The sequence below is a fragment of the Larus michahellis genome, chromosome 1 (genome assembly GCF_964199755.1).
Source record: "Larus michahellis chromosome 1, bLarMic1.1, whole genome shotgun sequence".
NCBI classification, from domain to species: Eukaryota; Metazoa; Chordata; class Aves; order Charadriiformes; family Laridae; genus Larus; species Larus michahellis.
In genome coordinates, this window is record NC_133896.1 from 221,212,622 (window position 1) to 221,229,808 (window position 17,187).

At 43.7% G+C, this 17,187-nt stretch overlaps 2 protein-coding genes across 22 annotated transcripts in view; one reads left to right on the top strand and one right to left on the bottom strand.

Moving 5' to 3' along the window:
- Positions 1-766: 766 nt before the first annotated feature.
- On the bottom strand, positions 767-9,284 carry LOC141737560 (transmembrane protein 126A-like). Of its 5 annotated transcripts, none has more exons than XM_074572476.1 (6): positions 8,971-9,284; positions 7,929-8,070; positions 5,916-6,040; positions 2,176-2,369; positions 1,511-1,625; positions 767-1,029 (listed from the first exon to the last, which is right to left on the bottom strand). In XM_074572476.1, exons 3-6 carry the CDS (start codon positions 6,029-6,031, stop codon positions 825-827), a joined length of 630 nt encoding a protein of 209 aa, XP_074428577.1. In that variant the 5' UTR covers positions 6,032-6,040; positions 7,929-8,070; positions 8,971-9,284; the 3' UTR covers positions 767-824. The 5 variants fall into 5 exon arrangements, with proteins under 5 accessions (XP_074428577.1, XP_074428575.1, XP_074428576.1 ...); XM_074572474.1 differs by lacking the exon at positions 8,971-9,284 and adding an exon at positions 8,286-8,446; XM_074572475.1 differs by lacking the exon at positions 8,971-9,284 and adding an exon at positions 8,320-8,444.
- Positions 8,539-17,187, top strand: part of DLG2 (discs large MAGUK scaffold protein 2) — a 1,061,709-nt gene continuing 1,053,060 nt past the window's right edge. For 8 of the 17 annotated variants that reach the window (XM_074572419.1, XM_074572417.1, XM_074572420.1 and 5 more), the window contains exons 1-2: positions 8,541-8,715; positions 9,410-10,483. In XM_074572419.1, coding sequence (XP_074428520.1) covers positions 10,465-10,483 — 19 coding nt within the window. In that variant the 5' untranslated portion in view covers positions 8,541-8,715; positions 9,410-10,464. Of the gene's footprint in view, positions 8,716-9,409; positions 10,484-17,187 lie in introns of all 17 variants that reach the window. The other 9 variants (XM_074572415.1, XM_074572416.1, XM_074572428.1 and 6 more) reach the window with 4 other exon arrangements.

Consider the following 17,187-nt stretch of genomic DNA (forward strand, 5'->3'; position numbering starts at 1 on the left):
ATGATTGTGTCTGTAGAAACTAAAGGTATTCCATGCAATAGGAAAATTAGCAATTTATATTGCTCGGGTCGACGATGTGAAGACAAACCTGACTCATAAATGAGTTATTCTGGACCACTAATCTTAAAACTAGAGGCAGCTGAGATAGCACAGTAACAGCACCGGCCAGTTGAGGTCTCTCACCACAGTCCCTCGCTTCAGGAAAAGACTAATTTCAAGGCAAACTGGTTACAAGGACAAAGCTGGTTCTGACTAGACTTTTTTATTTTTTGGTCGCTTGATATAGAACTGCTGGGAAGCCTGCCGTGAGCACCGCTCCTGATCGCTCTACAGAGTATAGCGTGACCCTTGGAACAGCCAGAAGGGGCTAATCTTGTGACAGAAGTTCTGTGCTAGCAGAACGGAGGAAAGTTCAGGGAGAAAAATACTCAGATTTTGAGGAATTTCTACAAAAACCTTGCCCTGCCCCCCCCCCCCTTAAAAAAAAAAAAAAATCGCTTTGGTTTGCTTTGGTGAAAAAACCCTTTTTCAATAAAACTCATTTACACAGCTTCTAAAAGATGTAGCATCACCTTAGAGCCAACCACTAAGCAGGCAATATAAATGGGTTCCCCCTTCCCTATTTCCAACAAAACCACCTGTCCTCATAAAGCTGTTATTTAGGTGTATTCCCTAAGCTTGAAAAACTTGCATTTAAGTTCAGAACTGAAAAGAACGCCAGCGCAGAGCCTTGACTTTGTTTTTCTATTAAAAAAAGACAGCAACAACTTCTTCCGTTGTTTATTCTGGTCACTTAGCCAAGGTGATCAAAAAGTTGGTTAACTTCAGTCTTGTAACTCTTCAGGATCCCCCCTGGTGTTCATCCGCTGCAGTACTTTGAGGTATATTCCGTGATGTTTAGTGGCAAGATATAATCCAGTTAGAAGCTGTACAAGTATACCCAAACTCATCTTTCTAAAGACAGGCTGAGCAGTTGTGAGCCAGAAGCGTATCAGGTTTTCTTTCCCTGGCAATGGCGATGAGGAATACCTGAACAACATAAACAGTGGTACAAACTTACTGGGTTTTTTGGTTTTTTGGTTTTTTTGTTTTCCATTCAATCCATCAATATTTAACAGGAAAGTCATTAAAAACAGTTAGGTAGCTATTCATTCTCTCCTAAGTTAAATTCACCTGGTGGTACTGAGCTCTGGATACATGCCATAAACCATCCTGACGTCTGAGCAGCCACAACGTCACATACGCAGACAGCTCATGGGTAGCTGGTAAGGTTCCAGCTCAAGACAAGTGCTCTACAGTTATCAATTTGCAGATCTTGTTTCACTTTGCAGGCTTCGTATAGCTCTTGGGAGCTTTGCCTTGTAATTAGACAACCTTAACATAAATCCCCTTCCATGTACTAAAAGCCTACGAGAAGATAGGCGTGCACGGACTAAAACATACACAGAATTTAAAACTGAAGATCTGACCAACAAATACATTTCACTCGTTGCAGGTTAGTAAGACCTACCTGGCCGCGAGGCTTGCGTTCACGGGGAGAGCCAGGAAAATGGGATAGAAAGCACCCACAACAGCTCCTATCAATCCTCCTCTGACCACGGCACAGACCTCACAGTTCAGCTCCCCTGCACGACAAACGGAACGTTTCACTGTCCCTATTCACATCGCTCCAACACAACCAGCAGCACGGGAACAGGCGCTCGGCAGAAACTGTGCAGGTATGCAAGAAGTTTTGAAAGAAGGACTCTTACTTTTGTTAAAAAATAATAACAACAAATCACTCTCGTTCCAACCCTTGAAGAATTTATGGCTCAGAAGTTGACCTTCAAATGAAACCGCACAGACAGGGGAAACTGAACTGCTTCATTGCAGTCACTTTTGCACAATTTTGGGTGAAAAATGCTAAAAACCAGTGATGTGTAACATTTTTTTTTTTATAAATATATATAAATACACATATGTATCTCCTTTCCCACTCAACTTCAAGAACTCACTGCTGACCAACGCATTAAGCGATCTGTTTTTCAAACCCTGTTCTCCAAGCTGAGGTTTTTCAAGACCACGATAGTTCAGGACCACTGTTGTGCAGAGAGGAAGAGCTCCTCCGGTGTGACACTGTGTACAGAAAGAAAAGCACTTTTGAAAACAGAGAATAATGAGGGGTTTTTTTTTTACCTGAGAATAAAGGCTGACGCACAAAAACTTCATAAACCACTGCCGTTGACAGAAACGGAATAACAGCCATCGGCAAAGCAGACACCAAGGAAGCCTTTCTGACGTGTAGGATGTTCCTGAAGAAGTTATTTGCTGCTAAGCCACATAAGCTTGAATTTGCTGCGAGGAAGTACGCTCCATGATTACAAAGGTTCCTGTGAAAGAAGGAAAGTCGCTTCAGCAACTGAGAACTGCAAAAAAGTTTGGTTTACTCAGTGCTACCATTACGAGTATCCTACAATAAGAGGTAAGAGAGGCAAATCTCTCGCTTGTGCAAAATGGAGAGTAAGTACTTTCAAAAGCAACCAGCCCAGCATCCTTCGCTGTATGCCTGTGGTTACACACGTCTCAAGAATGAAGTAACAGAAAGGCTGAGAAGGCTTCTCTACTAAATTTGTTGTTATAGCTCATGGAAACAGCATGAAGTTTGCTCTCCTAATCAGCATGTTTAAGGAGAATGTTTTCTGAAATTAAAAAAAAAAAATAATCCATAATCACAGGTAGCTCCTGTAATCGACGTTGTTTCTAGACTGCTTACCCCAAAGCATGGATTTAGTTTCAACATAAGAGGTTACAGAACAGATCAGGTGGCACAACTGTGGCAACTGAGATCTTGCAGTAACATCTCAGCCGCTGCTGGCAGGTCGTTTGTGGCGATGCTGTAGGCTGAAGGGCTGTAAGCCTCCCTCATGTGCGTGGAACACGTGAATTTAAGGTCCTGCCTTGCTAGGGGGTTACGCTAGTTAAAGGTGACACACTGGTTTACAGAACTGGAGCTGCTATTTTTCCCTTGGTAACAGAGGGACTGCACCGTTTCTTTTTAACACGGGGTTTAGAGCAGCTCCTCCTGTTGCAATCTGTAACACGGCAAAGGCAGAACAGAAGAAAGTCTGGTCAACGTTTGATATCTTGACAAACAGCTTCCACTGGAGTACGCTCCATCGCAGCCGGGAACGCAAGAGAGGGGACGGGAACGCGCGCCAGCTTCACAAGCCTGATGAGCAGTTTGTGATTTATTTCGTTTGACTGGCAGAAGGAAGTTCCGCGTTATCGTTAGTGTTATACCTGGCACAGGCAGCTGACGAGTGGAGACAACTCTTCGCTTTGGGTTTCCACAAATCTAAAATTCCTGCAATGGCAACTAATTGCCAGGCAAAGCAATTAACTGGAAGGCACTCTGATTCTGAGGCTGTGCCAATATTATTATGTTAAAAGTGTATTTTTAAAATGCGTCATAAGTTGGATTTACTGCTAAAGCCCTGAAGTAAATAAAATGCCTAACCGGTCATGAAATTTCTGTTAGGCCAAATGTCATATATTTATTTGCAAAATTATCAGATGTGACAATCTCCAAACCATTTAGCAATTAAAATACATGGTTTCTTAAAATCCACTCATTTAAAACTCTTTAACATTTTAATGCTTGGAGTGACATTAAACACTGACAAACCATACAAAAAAAGGCTCCAGAGATGCAGGTGCTAATTCAGCAAAACCCAAACCATTAAAAACGTCTGACATCAATGTCACCAACTAGTCCTTATTTTAAATGTGAAGATACTTTCATTCTTGGTACATATCAGATTTTGAAACATGAAAACAAGCTACTAACAATTCAATTCTGATGCTATAAAGCCAAAGAACTTGACTGGTCAGATCTCTCTTTCCCCTGTTTAGGAGCCACGTTTCTTTTTTTTGGGTTTTAAAAAGAGAGGCCTATTTGCTTTTCAAATCACTATTCTCCCAATCCTGGATGTCATTCACAGAATGCCCCTGGAGTACAGACCCTGCAAAGCAGCCATTTCATTCCGTTGGTACATTTACAGCCACGGGCGGTGAAATGCCTGTGTGCACATATGTACTCGTGGAGGACCAAAATTAAAAATTAGCAACATTTTTGAGAATCCAAAATAGAGCCCATTAATGTACCCAGGATCAGTAGAATCTACTCAGTGCTGTACAGAACTGCTACACTGCATGAAAGGAAAGAAAGGGAGGATGGACGGGTTGGGTTTTGGGTTTTTGTTTGGTTTTTTTAGGAGAGAGATTTGTTGGTTTGGGGAATGGGGTTTGTTTGTTGGTTTGGTTTTTTTTTCCCTTTTGTTTCTTTCACAGAATGGTTCGGGTTGGAAGGGACCTTAAAGATCATCTAGTTCCAACCCCCTGCCCTGGGCAGGGACACCTCCCACCAGCCCAGGCTGCTCCAAGCCCCGTCCAGCCTGGCCTTGAACCCCTCCAGGGATGGGGCAGCCACAGCTTCTCTGGGCAACCTGGGCCAGGGGCTCACTGCTCTCACAGGAAAGAAATTCTTCCTGATATCCGATCTAAATCTACCCTCCTTCAGTTTGAGGCCGTTACACCTCGTCCTCTCATTACACCCCCTGATCCAGAGTCCCTCCCCATCTCTCCTATAGGCCCCCTTTAGGGACTGGGAGGCCGCTATAAGGTCTCCCCGGAGCCTTCTCTTCTCCAGGCTGAACAACCCCAACTCTCTCAGCCTGTCCTCACAGCAGAGGGGCTCCAGCCCTCTGGTCATCCTTTATTTGTTTTGGTTTTATACTAGCTCCCTAGTGTTAAAAACAAGAACTTTGGTGAGCCAGAACTCTCTCAGTCAGAGATGCTTCCTCTTCCCTTCCAGCCATCGGTGACCTCCCTTCTGCAAATACAAACTTTAAGTCCTGCCAGGACCGTTTCAAATAAAGGCGCCCACCCCGGCAGCTGTTTCTTTCCAAGGCCCAGCAGTCCTTGGGTACCACAGTTTTTATCAAGATGTTACCTGAGGCATCTGCCTCCCCCTTTGCTCCCCAGCTTTTCCAGGGAAGGAAAACCGTTCTAAATTGAACGTGAACACAGCATATCCTACACAAAGCTTCACCGCTGACTGCAATGGCGGGGATAAAGCCTTGGTGTTGTTCTTTCTCACCTGTGTGGGGAGGCCCTGTCTTTTTACTGGCATTTTTAGCCAGCAATTAAGTCCTATTAAAAAAAACCAAACACCCAGAATAAAAGAAGCTTCCAATTGCTCTTATTTATACAGAATTTATCATCCAAGATGACACAGCTCCTTACAGAACCAGTTCAGGTACAGTGAAGTTCTGCGGTGAAATGCAGTACCACAAAGCACAGAAGTGTTGCTTGTTGAGGCCCAGAAGGCGTTTAGCTGTTTTTTTGTGCTGCACAGAACCCTGCTGATGAGCCTGCAGGACTCTGCCTGACTCGTCCACCGCCACCTGGATACCTCAAGTCTCGCCTTCCTGAAACGCAGAAACTAGCAGGTTGGTGCTCACTCAGTTCTGGCCCCAGGCCAGCCCTGCTGGACACAAGATGGCTCCTGCAGAACCACAGGTATCTGCCTTATGCTCGCCAACGTTTCAGTTTCCTAGAAAATGTATTAGCTCTAGCACAGGACTGCAGGAATGCTCAGAGCCAGTCAGGGCTGATCAGCCATCCCAGAACCTTAAGCATTGGGGAGCAGAGGCCAGAAACCAGCTGAGCAGGACCAGAGAGTACAGCGAACTAACCGCGTTTAAAAAAAAACACAAAACAAGCTTTCTCTTCTAGACAGTAATAAGCATCTTCACAATTAAATATTTTTGTAACTGCAAGGAAGATTTGCAATACAAGAATAAGGGAAGAGAAAAGCATCCAAAAGACTTGAAATATTTGATGCACTTATCTTCATTTATTTTACCAGCACTTACTGATCTGCTTTAGGAAGCTCACTGAGTATCTTGTGTATGACTTCCATCTGCTTAAATCTTTCCAAATATAGTCTGTGCTGCAGAGAATCTAGTTCAAGAAACTCTCTTCCCGTCATCTTGAAGTCCTGCATCATAAGGAACCAACAAACAAATGTAATCAAAGTTACACAGCCCCAGTAAGTATCAAATAAACTTTTGGACTCTTTTGGCACTATGCGATCGCAAATGCAGTTCCTGTTTTTCACGGCAGAGTTTACAGATGCAAAGGGCACAATCCAGCTACAGAAGTCTATGGTATTTATGACTACATAAACCCTACCGAACTGCTTTCTTTAGTGATGTTGCAGCAGCAGTTTGACAATTGCTCTAAGCCAACTTAAGTCCTCGCTCTGTTGAAAACTGATAGTCTCACCCTCCAGACACTCCTGCCCCAGCACCTCCAACCCCAGGGCCGTACAGCAGCTTGGATCAGGAAACGCACAGATGAAAACTGCTCAGAGGAACAACAGGATATGCACTTGTTTCTTCCAGCTGGATCACCTTCTAACACAATGATCCCTAACGTGAGCAGCACAAAGGAAGACACCATTGGGACTACAGATTTTGGCTATACTCTAGGTTTAAATTGACTGAACTGTCAAACTGGTAAGGAAAAAAAACCCAAATAAATCCACACTTTGTAAAGATTTAAAGAGACTGTGAAGATACCTACTCTGCTTTTATATTCCACACCTAAGGAAGCTCTTTATTGGTACTCTTAGCCAGAGACCTATATCAACTCAGGAAGCATACAGTTGTTTATGCGGCAAGGTTTTGGTAGCAGGGGGGCTGCAGTCGTGCTTCTGTGAGAAGACACCATAAGCTGATAAAGCCAATGCCAGCTGACTCCAAGATGGACCCACTGTTGCCTAAAGCTGAGCCCACCAGCAACTGTGGTAGGGCCTCTGGGGTAACACAGTTAAGAAGGGAAGGGAGGGATACACTGCACAACAGCATCCGAGAGAGAGGAGTGAGAATATGTGACAGCAACAACTCTGCAGACACCAAGGTCGGTGCAGATGGGTGGGAGGAGGTGCTCCAGGCGCCAGAGCAGATTCCCCTGCAGCCCGTGGTGAGGACCATGGTGAGGCAGGCTGCCCCTCTGCAGCCCGTGGAGGTCCATGGTGGAGGAAAGATCCACCTGCAGGCCATGGAGGACGCCACACTGGAGCAGGTGGATGCCCAAAGGAGGCTGTGACCCCATGGAGAGCCTGCACTGGAGCAGGGTCCTGGCAGGACCCGTGGGCCCATGGAGAGAGGAGCCCACACTGGAGCAGATTTTGGCAGGACTTGTGACCCCATGGGGGACCCACGCTGGAGCAGTCTGTTCTTGAAGGACTGCACCCCATGGAAGGGACCCAATACGGAGCAGTTTGTGAAGAACTCCAGCCTGGGAGAAGGACTCATGTTGGAGAAGTTTGTGGAGGACTGTCTCCTGTGGGAGGGATCCCATGCTGGAGCAGGGGAAGAGTGTGAGGAGTCCTCCCCCTGAGGGGGAAGAAGCGGCAGAGACAACATGTGATGAACTGACCACAACCCCCATTCCCCGTCCCCCTGTGCTGCTCCGGGGGGAGGAGTAGAGAAACTGGGAGTGAAGTTGAGCCTGGGAAGAAGGGAGGGATAGGGAGAATGTGGTTTTAGATTTGTTCTTATTTCTCATTAACCCATTCTGTTTAATTGGTGATAAATTAAAATAATTTCCCCAAAGCCTAGTCTGTTTTGTCCATAATGGTAACTGGTGAGTGATCTCTCCTTGTCCTTATCTTGACCCACAAGCTTTTCATGCTATCTTCTCCCCTTGTCCTGTTGACAGAAGGGAGACAGGGCAGCCTGGCAGGCATCTGGCAGCCAGTCAAGGTCAACCCATCACAACAGCCTCTCATTAAACCTGGTCGTTTAGCGATTCAAACGCTTTCCCAACATGTTTCTCCCCAGAGGAAAGTTTCCCAGGCTTACCGTGCTAGCCCTACTTACCTTAAGTCTCTTTCACAACATGGAGCCTGTGTCCCACGGCCCGTCTGTGGGACGGCGCTCGCTCCGAGCTGGGCAGGATGCGGGACGAGCAGCAGGGCCTCACCCGGGATCGGCGGGGCCAGCGCCAGCCTTGAGGCCTGTTCTGTAGATAAACCACAGACATTACCTCATGCAGCTGCCCGCACCCACGACACCACCCTCCCCGTCCCCCGCAAGGCAGCCGGAGGTCCCCGGGGCCCGGCTAAGGGCAGAATCCCTCACAGGGTGACGCTGCGGCTCAACACCTCTCTCAGCTTTTCAACCTCACCGAACGCCGTTAGCGACCGTTACCGACCGCCGCCCCCGCACCGCACTCACCCTCACGTCCTTCCCGCCAGGGCCGGGCTCCCACCTGTGCGACCTTGAGCCGTCCCCGTCGTCACCGGCTCCCCCGCCCTCAACAAGCCGCTCCCGGCGAGGAGGCCCCACCGCCTACAACATGGCTCCTCCCACCTCACGCCCCTTCTTGTGGGCGCCGCCATCTTACCCCCTCACATGACCCGGGCCTTCAAGAGGACATCTGTGATTGGGCGTTTCCCCGCCGGCTCAGCATGGCGGCGTCCGATTGGCTGCCAGCCGGGCGGGCGGGGGGTGGGCGCCCGGCCCGGTGCTCGTTGCTAGGGGCGGCGGATGGCGGCGGCGGCGGCTCCCCCATGGAGACGGGGCTGAGCGGGGATCCTGCAGCCGGCGGCCGGGACGCGGGGACTCCCCCGAGGAGCCTTCGATGGGGGGAGGCCCAGTCCTCGGGGTAACCCGCTGACCCCTCCCCTCCCCTCGCCCAGGCCTCAGCGCCCCGCCTGCGGCCGCCTCCCCTCAGCCCCGCGCCCTTTTCCCGCTTCTCCCCCCCTCAGCGCCGGCACCGCCCGCTCCCCTCCCGCCTTGCTGTCCCCTTCCCTCTCCACCACCTCCTTTGTGCTCGCCATCCAGCCCCCCACCCCGAATCCCGGTTGCGTCTCGCTTCGTCCCACCTCCATCCCCTCCCTCATCCCCCTCAGCCGCTTGCCTGTCCCTCGGCAACCCGGGGGGGGGAAATCGTCCTCTTCCTTAAACACTCCCCCCATCCCGGTCCTCCATCAGCCCCCTCTGCCTTGTCCCGCTTCAGAAAGCAACAGACGGTCCCTTTTGGATGGGGAGAAGCGAGGAGGGCGGGGAGAGTCACCCCACCTTGGAGGGAAGCGGGGACAGACAGATCCCAATTGTGGACATTTAAAGAGCAAAACAGAGCCGCCCCCTTCACAAATACACTTGCCGTCTCCTAAAGACGATGCAAAGCAAAGCAAAGCCCTGTCATGTGCATGGCAGCTCCTCATGCGGGGGAGGGAAGCGTTTGGAGCCTGCCCACCTTTTTCATACTTCTTCTTAACAAGCTAGACGAGGAAAATCTATCCCCTTTCTGTTTCTCTCTTTTTTTTTTTTGTTTTGTTTGTTGTTTTTTTTTCCAGAAAAAGGGAGAGAGAGAGGCTCATACTGAAGCCAAACAGCTGCGCTTCTGAGTGGGAAACTCTGGACTGATCTCATGGCTGGCTTTTTATTTCGTTAATACTTCATTATCTCTGAAAATGAACCTTTTTTGAAGCTCTTCTCCTGACTCTCCTTACTCCTCTTTCACGAGGTGGCTGCTGTGCGAGGGAAGAAATGGCATGAAGTAAATGACTCCCATATAAAGCAATCTGCTTTGCCAAAGTGCCCAGTGAGCAGCACTGTCACTTTAATAATTCCAGGTCAAGGGATTGCTTTCCTCGTTTTCAATCCTCTCTTTTAATACATGGGAGGATCAGAGGGACATTAAAGACCGTAAGGCTGGGTGGCTTGCAGATAATAAAAATGAAAGTGACTGGCCAGTGACTTCTGTTGGGTAAGAGTGTGATATTTGAAGGCTGTTGTCTGGTGAGGAAAAAAGGGACCTTTTCAGTCTGCCGTGTAGTCACCTAATACATAGCTAGCAAAATTCATTCAAGAAGTGAAAGAAGTTTAAAGAGTCACTTTGGATTGTTTTTGTCTTCCTCCTTATTTGGATTATTTGGGAGTTTTTGTCCTGCCAGTAATATATTTTTGAGCATGTACAGGTGGAGTATTATGACAGCTGCCTAGAGATGGACTGTGCCTTAATTGTATTACATAAAATCTTTTAATTTTCAAACTTTGCTGCCAGAAGAGGAGTTATAATAAGGTTTTATATTGCCGAGGAACATTTTATCTTGTATTTTTATAGATTCAAACATATTTTAAAGAAACTGAAAACATCTCTTAAAAAAATCAAAAAGCTTCTTTTTTCCTTTTTTTTTTTTTCTTATTTCTGGGAAGCATCGGAAGTCCAATACAAGAAAACAGCAAGTATTGATAGACATGAAGATTGAAGCTGCATTTCCTAACTAACTGAACTGTAAAAGTGTTTTGCAATAGATAGCCAGTTCCTGACCTTACAAGGTGTTCCCGTAGTTCATCGTTAATACCTGTTAAAAAGTGCTTGCAACCAGATTCAGAAGTAGGAAGAAGAATGCCAGTCAAGAAGAAAGGTGGGCTATGAAGCTTCATATCTCATATTGCGTCCTCATTTTATTAGATTGTTGATTTCTAGTATTTACAATTTCAAATTAAAAGTGTTTTAATGGGGGATTGAAATTGTTTTTCTTTTGCGGTGAAAATGGTAGAAAAATCTGGGCACCTACAATAATAATTTTAAAAAGTATTTTTATGCCATGTTTTAAGAGTTGTCATGTCAAATTTGGCCTCAAATAGTTATTTTGTAAAGATCAGCCATCAGAGATCTTGAACAGACACCAAGAGAAAAGCTTGGCATTTAATTTTGTGAGAAGCCTCTCTTACAAACGCTAATGAATTTTAAAATCATAGCTTTAGTCAGTTATCTATTCTTGACATGTTTGGCGGATAAACATCAGCCATCAGTAGCAGCATAAATAAATAACAAAGTTTCAAGGCAAATTTTAAATAAAAGTTATGCGAGTTGTGTTTTGAAGGCGATTTGAACGTGGTTTTTTTAAAATGTGGTTTTAACTAACTTTGATTTCTATGCTTGAATACAATATAAAAGTACTATATTTATGACTGTAGTATGGCAGTATTTAAGAAAAGATGACCAGTCTTACATTTTTGCTCCTTCTCTCCTAAAGTTTGTGATTACAGCAAGTATAGAAGCAGCTTTGGAAAATTTGGTTTCCAGTGTTCAAACAAGAATTGGGGAATATATGAGGGCAAATTCTTACTCTGAGAACACTTGTAGACCTTAGGTTATTTCTGGTTCCTTGCAAATATGACACTGATTTAAAATTTCAGAATATGCTAACAGAAGAAACAGCATGTGAACCTTTTCTGTTCGGCTCATCTGTCCAGATGTCCTGGGTTTGATATATCCCTGGATCTGAAGATACCAAAATGTGGGGGAAAAGGCAAAAAGTGAATGTTACACAACAGAAATGGGGATACGGTCGATGTGACTATGGATTCTTTTCCTTGTAGGAGTAACTCTTCAGTATTACTTATGAGTTAACATTAACTATGTAAATAATGATAAAAACACGCAGATGGCTAGAATTATTTTTGTACGAAAACCAATAAATGGGATTTTGTGATTGCATTTTAACATGACAGTGTAGAAATTACTTTTCAAAACGGAAATATTTTAATAAATCGTATTGTCATTCATGTAATTACTTACAATTATGTGTAGTAAAGATGGGAACGTGTATGGAGGAGTAACATCCCTTAATAATTCATCTTGCTGTGCTCTAAACGTGTCACCGTGATGTACTGGTGAGGCTTTTGTACTCTCCTGTTTACAGAAGGAAAATTAAGACTGTCTTGTCGTACTTTAAGTCTGAATTAGGTGATTTACACTAAGGATGTTTCTCTGCCAGATGTTTAGCTGTAATTCAGTTTGAAAATACCGGCTGCAGGATTTTTTGGGTGAAATGGGCTCCTTTGTGCAGGAAGTTAGATTGGCAATCATAGCGGTCCCTTCTGGCCTTAAAAATCTGTGGATTTCCTGTTTGTTTCAAGACAGTCTGGGTCAGTCTTAATGTACGAGGCTTTAATTTCTTCTTCTGTTTTATGAGGGTATGCATTTTGACAATTTTAAAATATGAACTCAAGAGACCCGAATATCCTCCTTGAAATACTTCAAACTGTCACATCGGTCAGTGTACTGAAGTTGCCAGTGTCAGTGTATTTGAGTATTAAAAGGATATTGTTAAAAATGTATTTAAGCATGTAAATTGCAGGATTAAAAATGTCAGCTAATCAGCAACTTTATTATTATTTTGAATGACTTAATTTCTCTAGATAATGCAATAGACTTTAACTTTCTAAATGTAATTAAAAGCATGCTGGCAACTTGAAACATGCTACCATTTAAAAAAAAACCCTGCTGTTTTCTTTTTTACAAGTAATCCCTGATACTCCTATGAATATTAGGGAGATTGAGGGGATTTTTCAATGTTTGTTTTTTTTTTTTTTCCCCATTTATTTGCTTTATGCTTTTGACAGCACTTTATGTCTAACTAGTTTTGTATTTCTGTTGATGATTGATTTTCCCTTTCTAGTCTTCTGTATTTGGGAGTTCATGTCTGCTGTCTTTCCCACCCATGCCATCTTGATACTCTCTTTTAGGCTGTGCAAAAGTATGTGTTTCAATAGCAGTATTAAGGGACAGGATTATCCCGCTCCCTTTCAGCACTTCCTTATGTGTTGCTATTTTGGATTTGATCAAAATATTCTCCTAAAATCAGTACTGAGACAGAGAAACATGTAAACACAAGTTTTAAAATATCCTGATATTTATCACTGGAAGTTGTTACCAAACGCTGCTTTCTTTGGCATTGACCAATTCTGGGTCTTTCTAAAGAACAGTGAATTCAATTTGAGAATTTGCCTTTGAAAGAGCTCTCAGATCCAGTTATGGTCTTCAGATTTCACATAGCTTTGGACAGTTTACCTTCCTGCTTGACACAATGCCTGCCATCTTGTTTTTAAAAGTCTAGGCCTGTTTAGTCAGGAAAAAAATAGTTTACTTAATAGTAAACCCCACGTCATTTAGAGGAAGCATTGGTTCCTTATGGATGTGGAAAAAAAGGCTTGCTCCTAGTTCTGATCATGTCTGTGTCAGTATGTGATTGCCTTTGCCTGATGTGCTGGAGTGAAAGGATTTTTAAGGCTCCACATTCTCAAGAATATTCCCTGAGTTGGCATGCTTGCTGTCAGTCCCAGCAAAAAAACCACCACCACCACCACCAAAAAGGCAGGGCTGGAAAGGGAGAAGGGAGTACCCTGCAGGCGTTGAGTGTGCTCCGTTTAGATAAGGGACGAGACATTGCGTGGATTATTGCACTATCACTGCGCGACTCAACAAATTGGCCGTTCTCTTCGGCTTTTGGCTGCTCACCTTTCCCTTTAGGACACTTAACAATTTTAAAACAAACCAGACATTTGATTTTAGTTACTAAATTATTTGTTGGACAGTGCCATTTAGATATGATATGGGATGAACAAATTTGAGAAGTAAATATATTTATTATTTTTGCTTATTTTTTACTTTCACAAACGAATGAGGGTATGTTTGAATACAACCATTCATAATAAATTTATGGAACTTCTTGAGGAAAGCTTTACTTCAATGTAAAACAGTACTACCATACAGAACAAATGAAGTCCACTTTTGGGGTGTTTTCAGATGTCTTCTCTCCCATCCTCCCTGAGTTACTTAGCCGAGTTGATTTCTGTTGACTGTAAGGGGCTATATTTAGGTCTGTAATTGCATATATTTTGGATTCATCTACGGAATAGTTAAGAGCATGAAATGTTACTGTAATGCATTCCTGTCTTTCACAGTGACGGAAAGAACTAATTAGATACGTACTCCTCTGTGATGGAGACCAGATTCCAGTTTTGGAACCCTGACTGTGATTCAGATGGAGATGGCAGGACCCCCCACCTCTAGATGCCTGGCTGCACGTGTGCCTCTAGACTAACCCTGTCATTGTCTTTACACAGCTAGCTATGTCTAGGCAGTGAGAGGTACTTGAAGATTGGGATTTGTACTGCCCTCATCTCGCTTTCCATCTCTGAGAGCGAGAGGAATTCTATTTTTAGCCAGGTGAAACCTGTGGGCTGCTATTAATACCATCTCGACTGGCTCCACCTTGTAGCCAGTCTGTAAAGGCACGCCGATTCTGTTTGTCGTGGAATAACTTTTTTCTCCATACCTTTTATATAAAGAAATGCTTTCAAGGACGTGTTTTATTAAGCACATCAATGTCAAGAATTAGAAAGCCTCAATCTGATCCCCCGTGGACTGCTTCTGTGCCATTCAGAAGAATCTGACAGGCACGCTTTATGAATTGCTAGGTTTTGTAGTGGTAATGATAACTTTATGTGGCTGGTCTGTTGAAAGGAAGGGGTCTAAAAACAACTCAGCAGGAACTTCTAAAGCAAAGTTCATAAAGGACCAGACAAAGCTAGTTCCCATTAATGCATTGGAGTTCTTCATGCCCTACATCTCTTTAAAACTGTCAATTTCTTTTTAGATAACAACATTTAAATTTAGGATCATAACTTTTTGTGCTCAAAAATCTCTGTGAATGTAGTTGGAGGCTCCTTACGGCTTACAGCAGGAAATCCAGCACGTATTGGAGATTTTTATTTCCCTTTTACTTCTCATAAGTCATTGGTGTTACAGGCTTTTTGTCTTTTCAGTTACTGAACAAGTACATGGCTAAAAGGCCTCATTTTTCACTCCAAGTTCTGGTCAACTTCCACTCAGTTTTTACAGTGAATTGAACGGGAGCAGCGCAAAGTTGTAGGTTGTGCTTACAGACCGTGGAAAGAACAATTTTAGTTTTCCAAGAGTTAAACAAGTGGCAGAAAACGGCTATCTAAACGTTGCCAACTTTTACCATAAAGCTTTGATTTAAAGGTGTAGCTGCTTTTATGGCAGGAATCCTTTTTTTTTTTTTCCAGCCAGACATTGTTTACTCCCTGAGAAACAGTGAGATATTTTGCACACAAAAGGACTATAGGAGCAGGCATTACACAGAGCAAGCCTTTGTTACAGAAATGCAGGCTGCAAAGCGAAGTGGGCTCTGGACTGGGAATAGTGACATTTCTAGTCTTTTTCCAGCTCTACCATTGTTCTGGTCTTTGCCAGCTGTTTGATGTGGATCCATCCCATTGGAGTTGCCTCACCGACGTAGGGTGCCCAGCTTGGTGTCCTGGAGGGCTGCTTTGGTCAGCAGAGAGAGATCCACCTTCAAAGGCCATCTTAACCTGAGATCTGAATTGTCTTTTTGACAGTTGTCATCTTCTCTCTCCCCACGGACCGCGGAGGGAACGTAGGGCAACCACGCTAACTCACTCCACGCAGTTAGACGATGTCTCAGACTCTCATATAAATTTTAGTGGAAAAAACATCTCCTTACCTGAGATATTTATGAAAGCTGACGTCGTGTGTTCTGTGAGTGCTATAAATTAACACTATTCATTCTTTTTGTGGGGGAAAAAAAGTGTTATAAAATTATTGTACTGTTAGTCACTAGAACTGCAGGCAACCATAGTGTTGATACAGACACAAGAGGCAGCTGTGCATCCTCTCCTCCGTTCCTGTTAAATGCATATTGCACTCAGGAGAAGTAATGGTGTCTTGCATTCTAAGCATATTTTTCCCTTCTCATCCTCTCTTCTTTCCTTCTGGATTTGTTCCAGATGGCCGTGTTAGATGTCAGAGGGTGACCACAGAGAAAAATCTGAATTTGTAACTAGTGGCCACGTGTTATAAAAGATGATTTTGCAGTCTCCACTTCAGCAAAATGAGAAAAATCTCCCTCACTCAGATTTCCTTATTTTGGTCAGATCATACCAGATTCTTGCTTCTTACAAGTATTTAAGGTCTGTTTCACGATGATATTTTCTTGTATTAACTGCAGATTAAAACAGTGCCAAACAACATGTTCATAAAAGTAAAGATCATGTTTTCTCTTGCCATATTCATCCCAGAAAAAAGCTGCCTTGCCCCGATGGGTGGTGAGAGTGGTAACCAGCGTCCAAAATCTTTGTAGAAACCATTTGCTTGTTAATGGCTGTGGTCTAGAGGAGCCTTTCGTGGCATTAAACTCTCTTCCCCAGAACAAGTCAATGCAAATGTCCTTAAGTCTGTCTTCACTTTTGGGATGAAGAGGTCAGTGCTTCCTTCAAAACACGTTTATTGGGGAATTGAGTCATGTAGAGTTTCCTGGAAAGAGCAAATCTGGACAATTTATGGGTTTGCAAACAGAAACCAATATTTTATGTTTTACAGTGCTCTTCTCTCCCCTGGCTGTAGGGCGTAGATCACATTATGCTGTAGTGGAATAATTCAAGTCACCTTCCAGTTCAGGCCGAGGTGTTGCGCGCTGCAGTAATACCGCCTGGCAGATGGGTGCCGGCTGAGCTGTGCTTTTAACAAAAAAAACCAAACCACCCCAAAACACCACTAACAAACCCCAAACCAAACTTTGCAGATCTACAGATTCAATTGTTTAATGTCCAAAGCGTAGAATTAATTTTCTGTTGTTGCCTGGAGGCATGTGTCTGGTTTATCAACTCGGAGACCAGTCTAATACAAAGGTTCTTAAATGAAAAGTGCCAAAGTGAATGTGAGAAAATGTAAGACCATAACGCGTATCTTGGTAATAAATAAAGGCGATTTAATCTCATTCCATTTTATTTTTTTTGCATCCCTAGAAAGATGCCAGTTACTGAGTTAGATCTGAATTTTCTTAATTCCGTGGTTTTTTTTCTTTCATGTGAAATAATACTTCTGTATTTGGCAGTTATTTATTCCAGAACAGGCATCTTTTTGTTAGCTTTCTGTCTCATTCCAGTTTTCACATTTAGGATAATTTTGATGTTGAATGTTCTCGTAAAGAAAAAAACCCATCACAGCAGATGTAATAAGTGTATGACTTCTGCCTTTTACTCTTGTAACTCTACATCAAGTTCCACTAGTTTTGTGTATTCCATACAATTAGATTGTAAGCTCTTCAAAGCAGGGCTCTTTAATGATTTTACACTGTTAAGACGTCAATTTGCATTTATTCTGCTGCATAAATAAGAGGTTTTCATTTGGTGCTACATCATTTTGGCAGTTTGTGGCTTCATTTTTCGTTCTATCCTCATATTTGCATTGTTGATTTAATTTTAGTGTTTTAACACCTAGATTTTAATGTTGTGA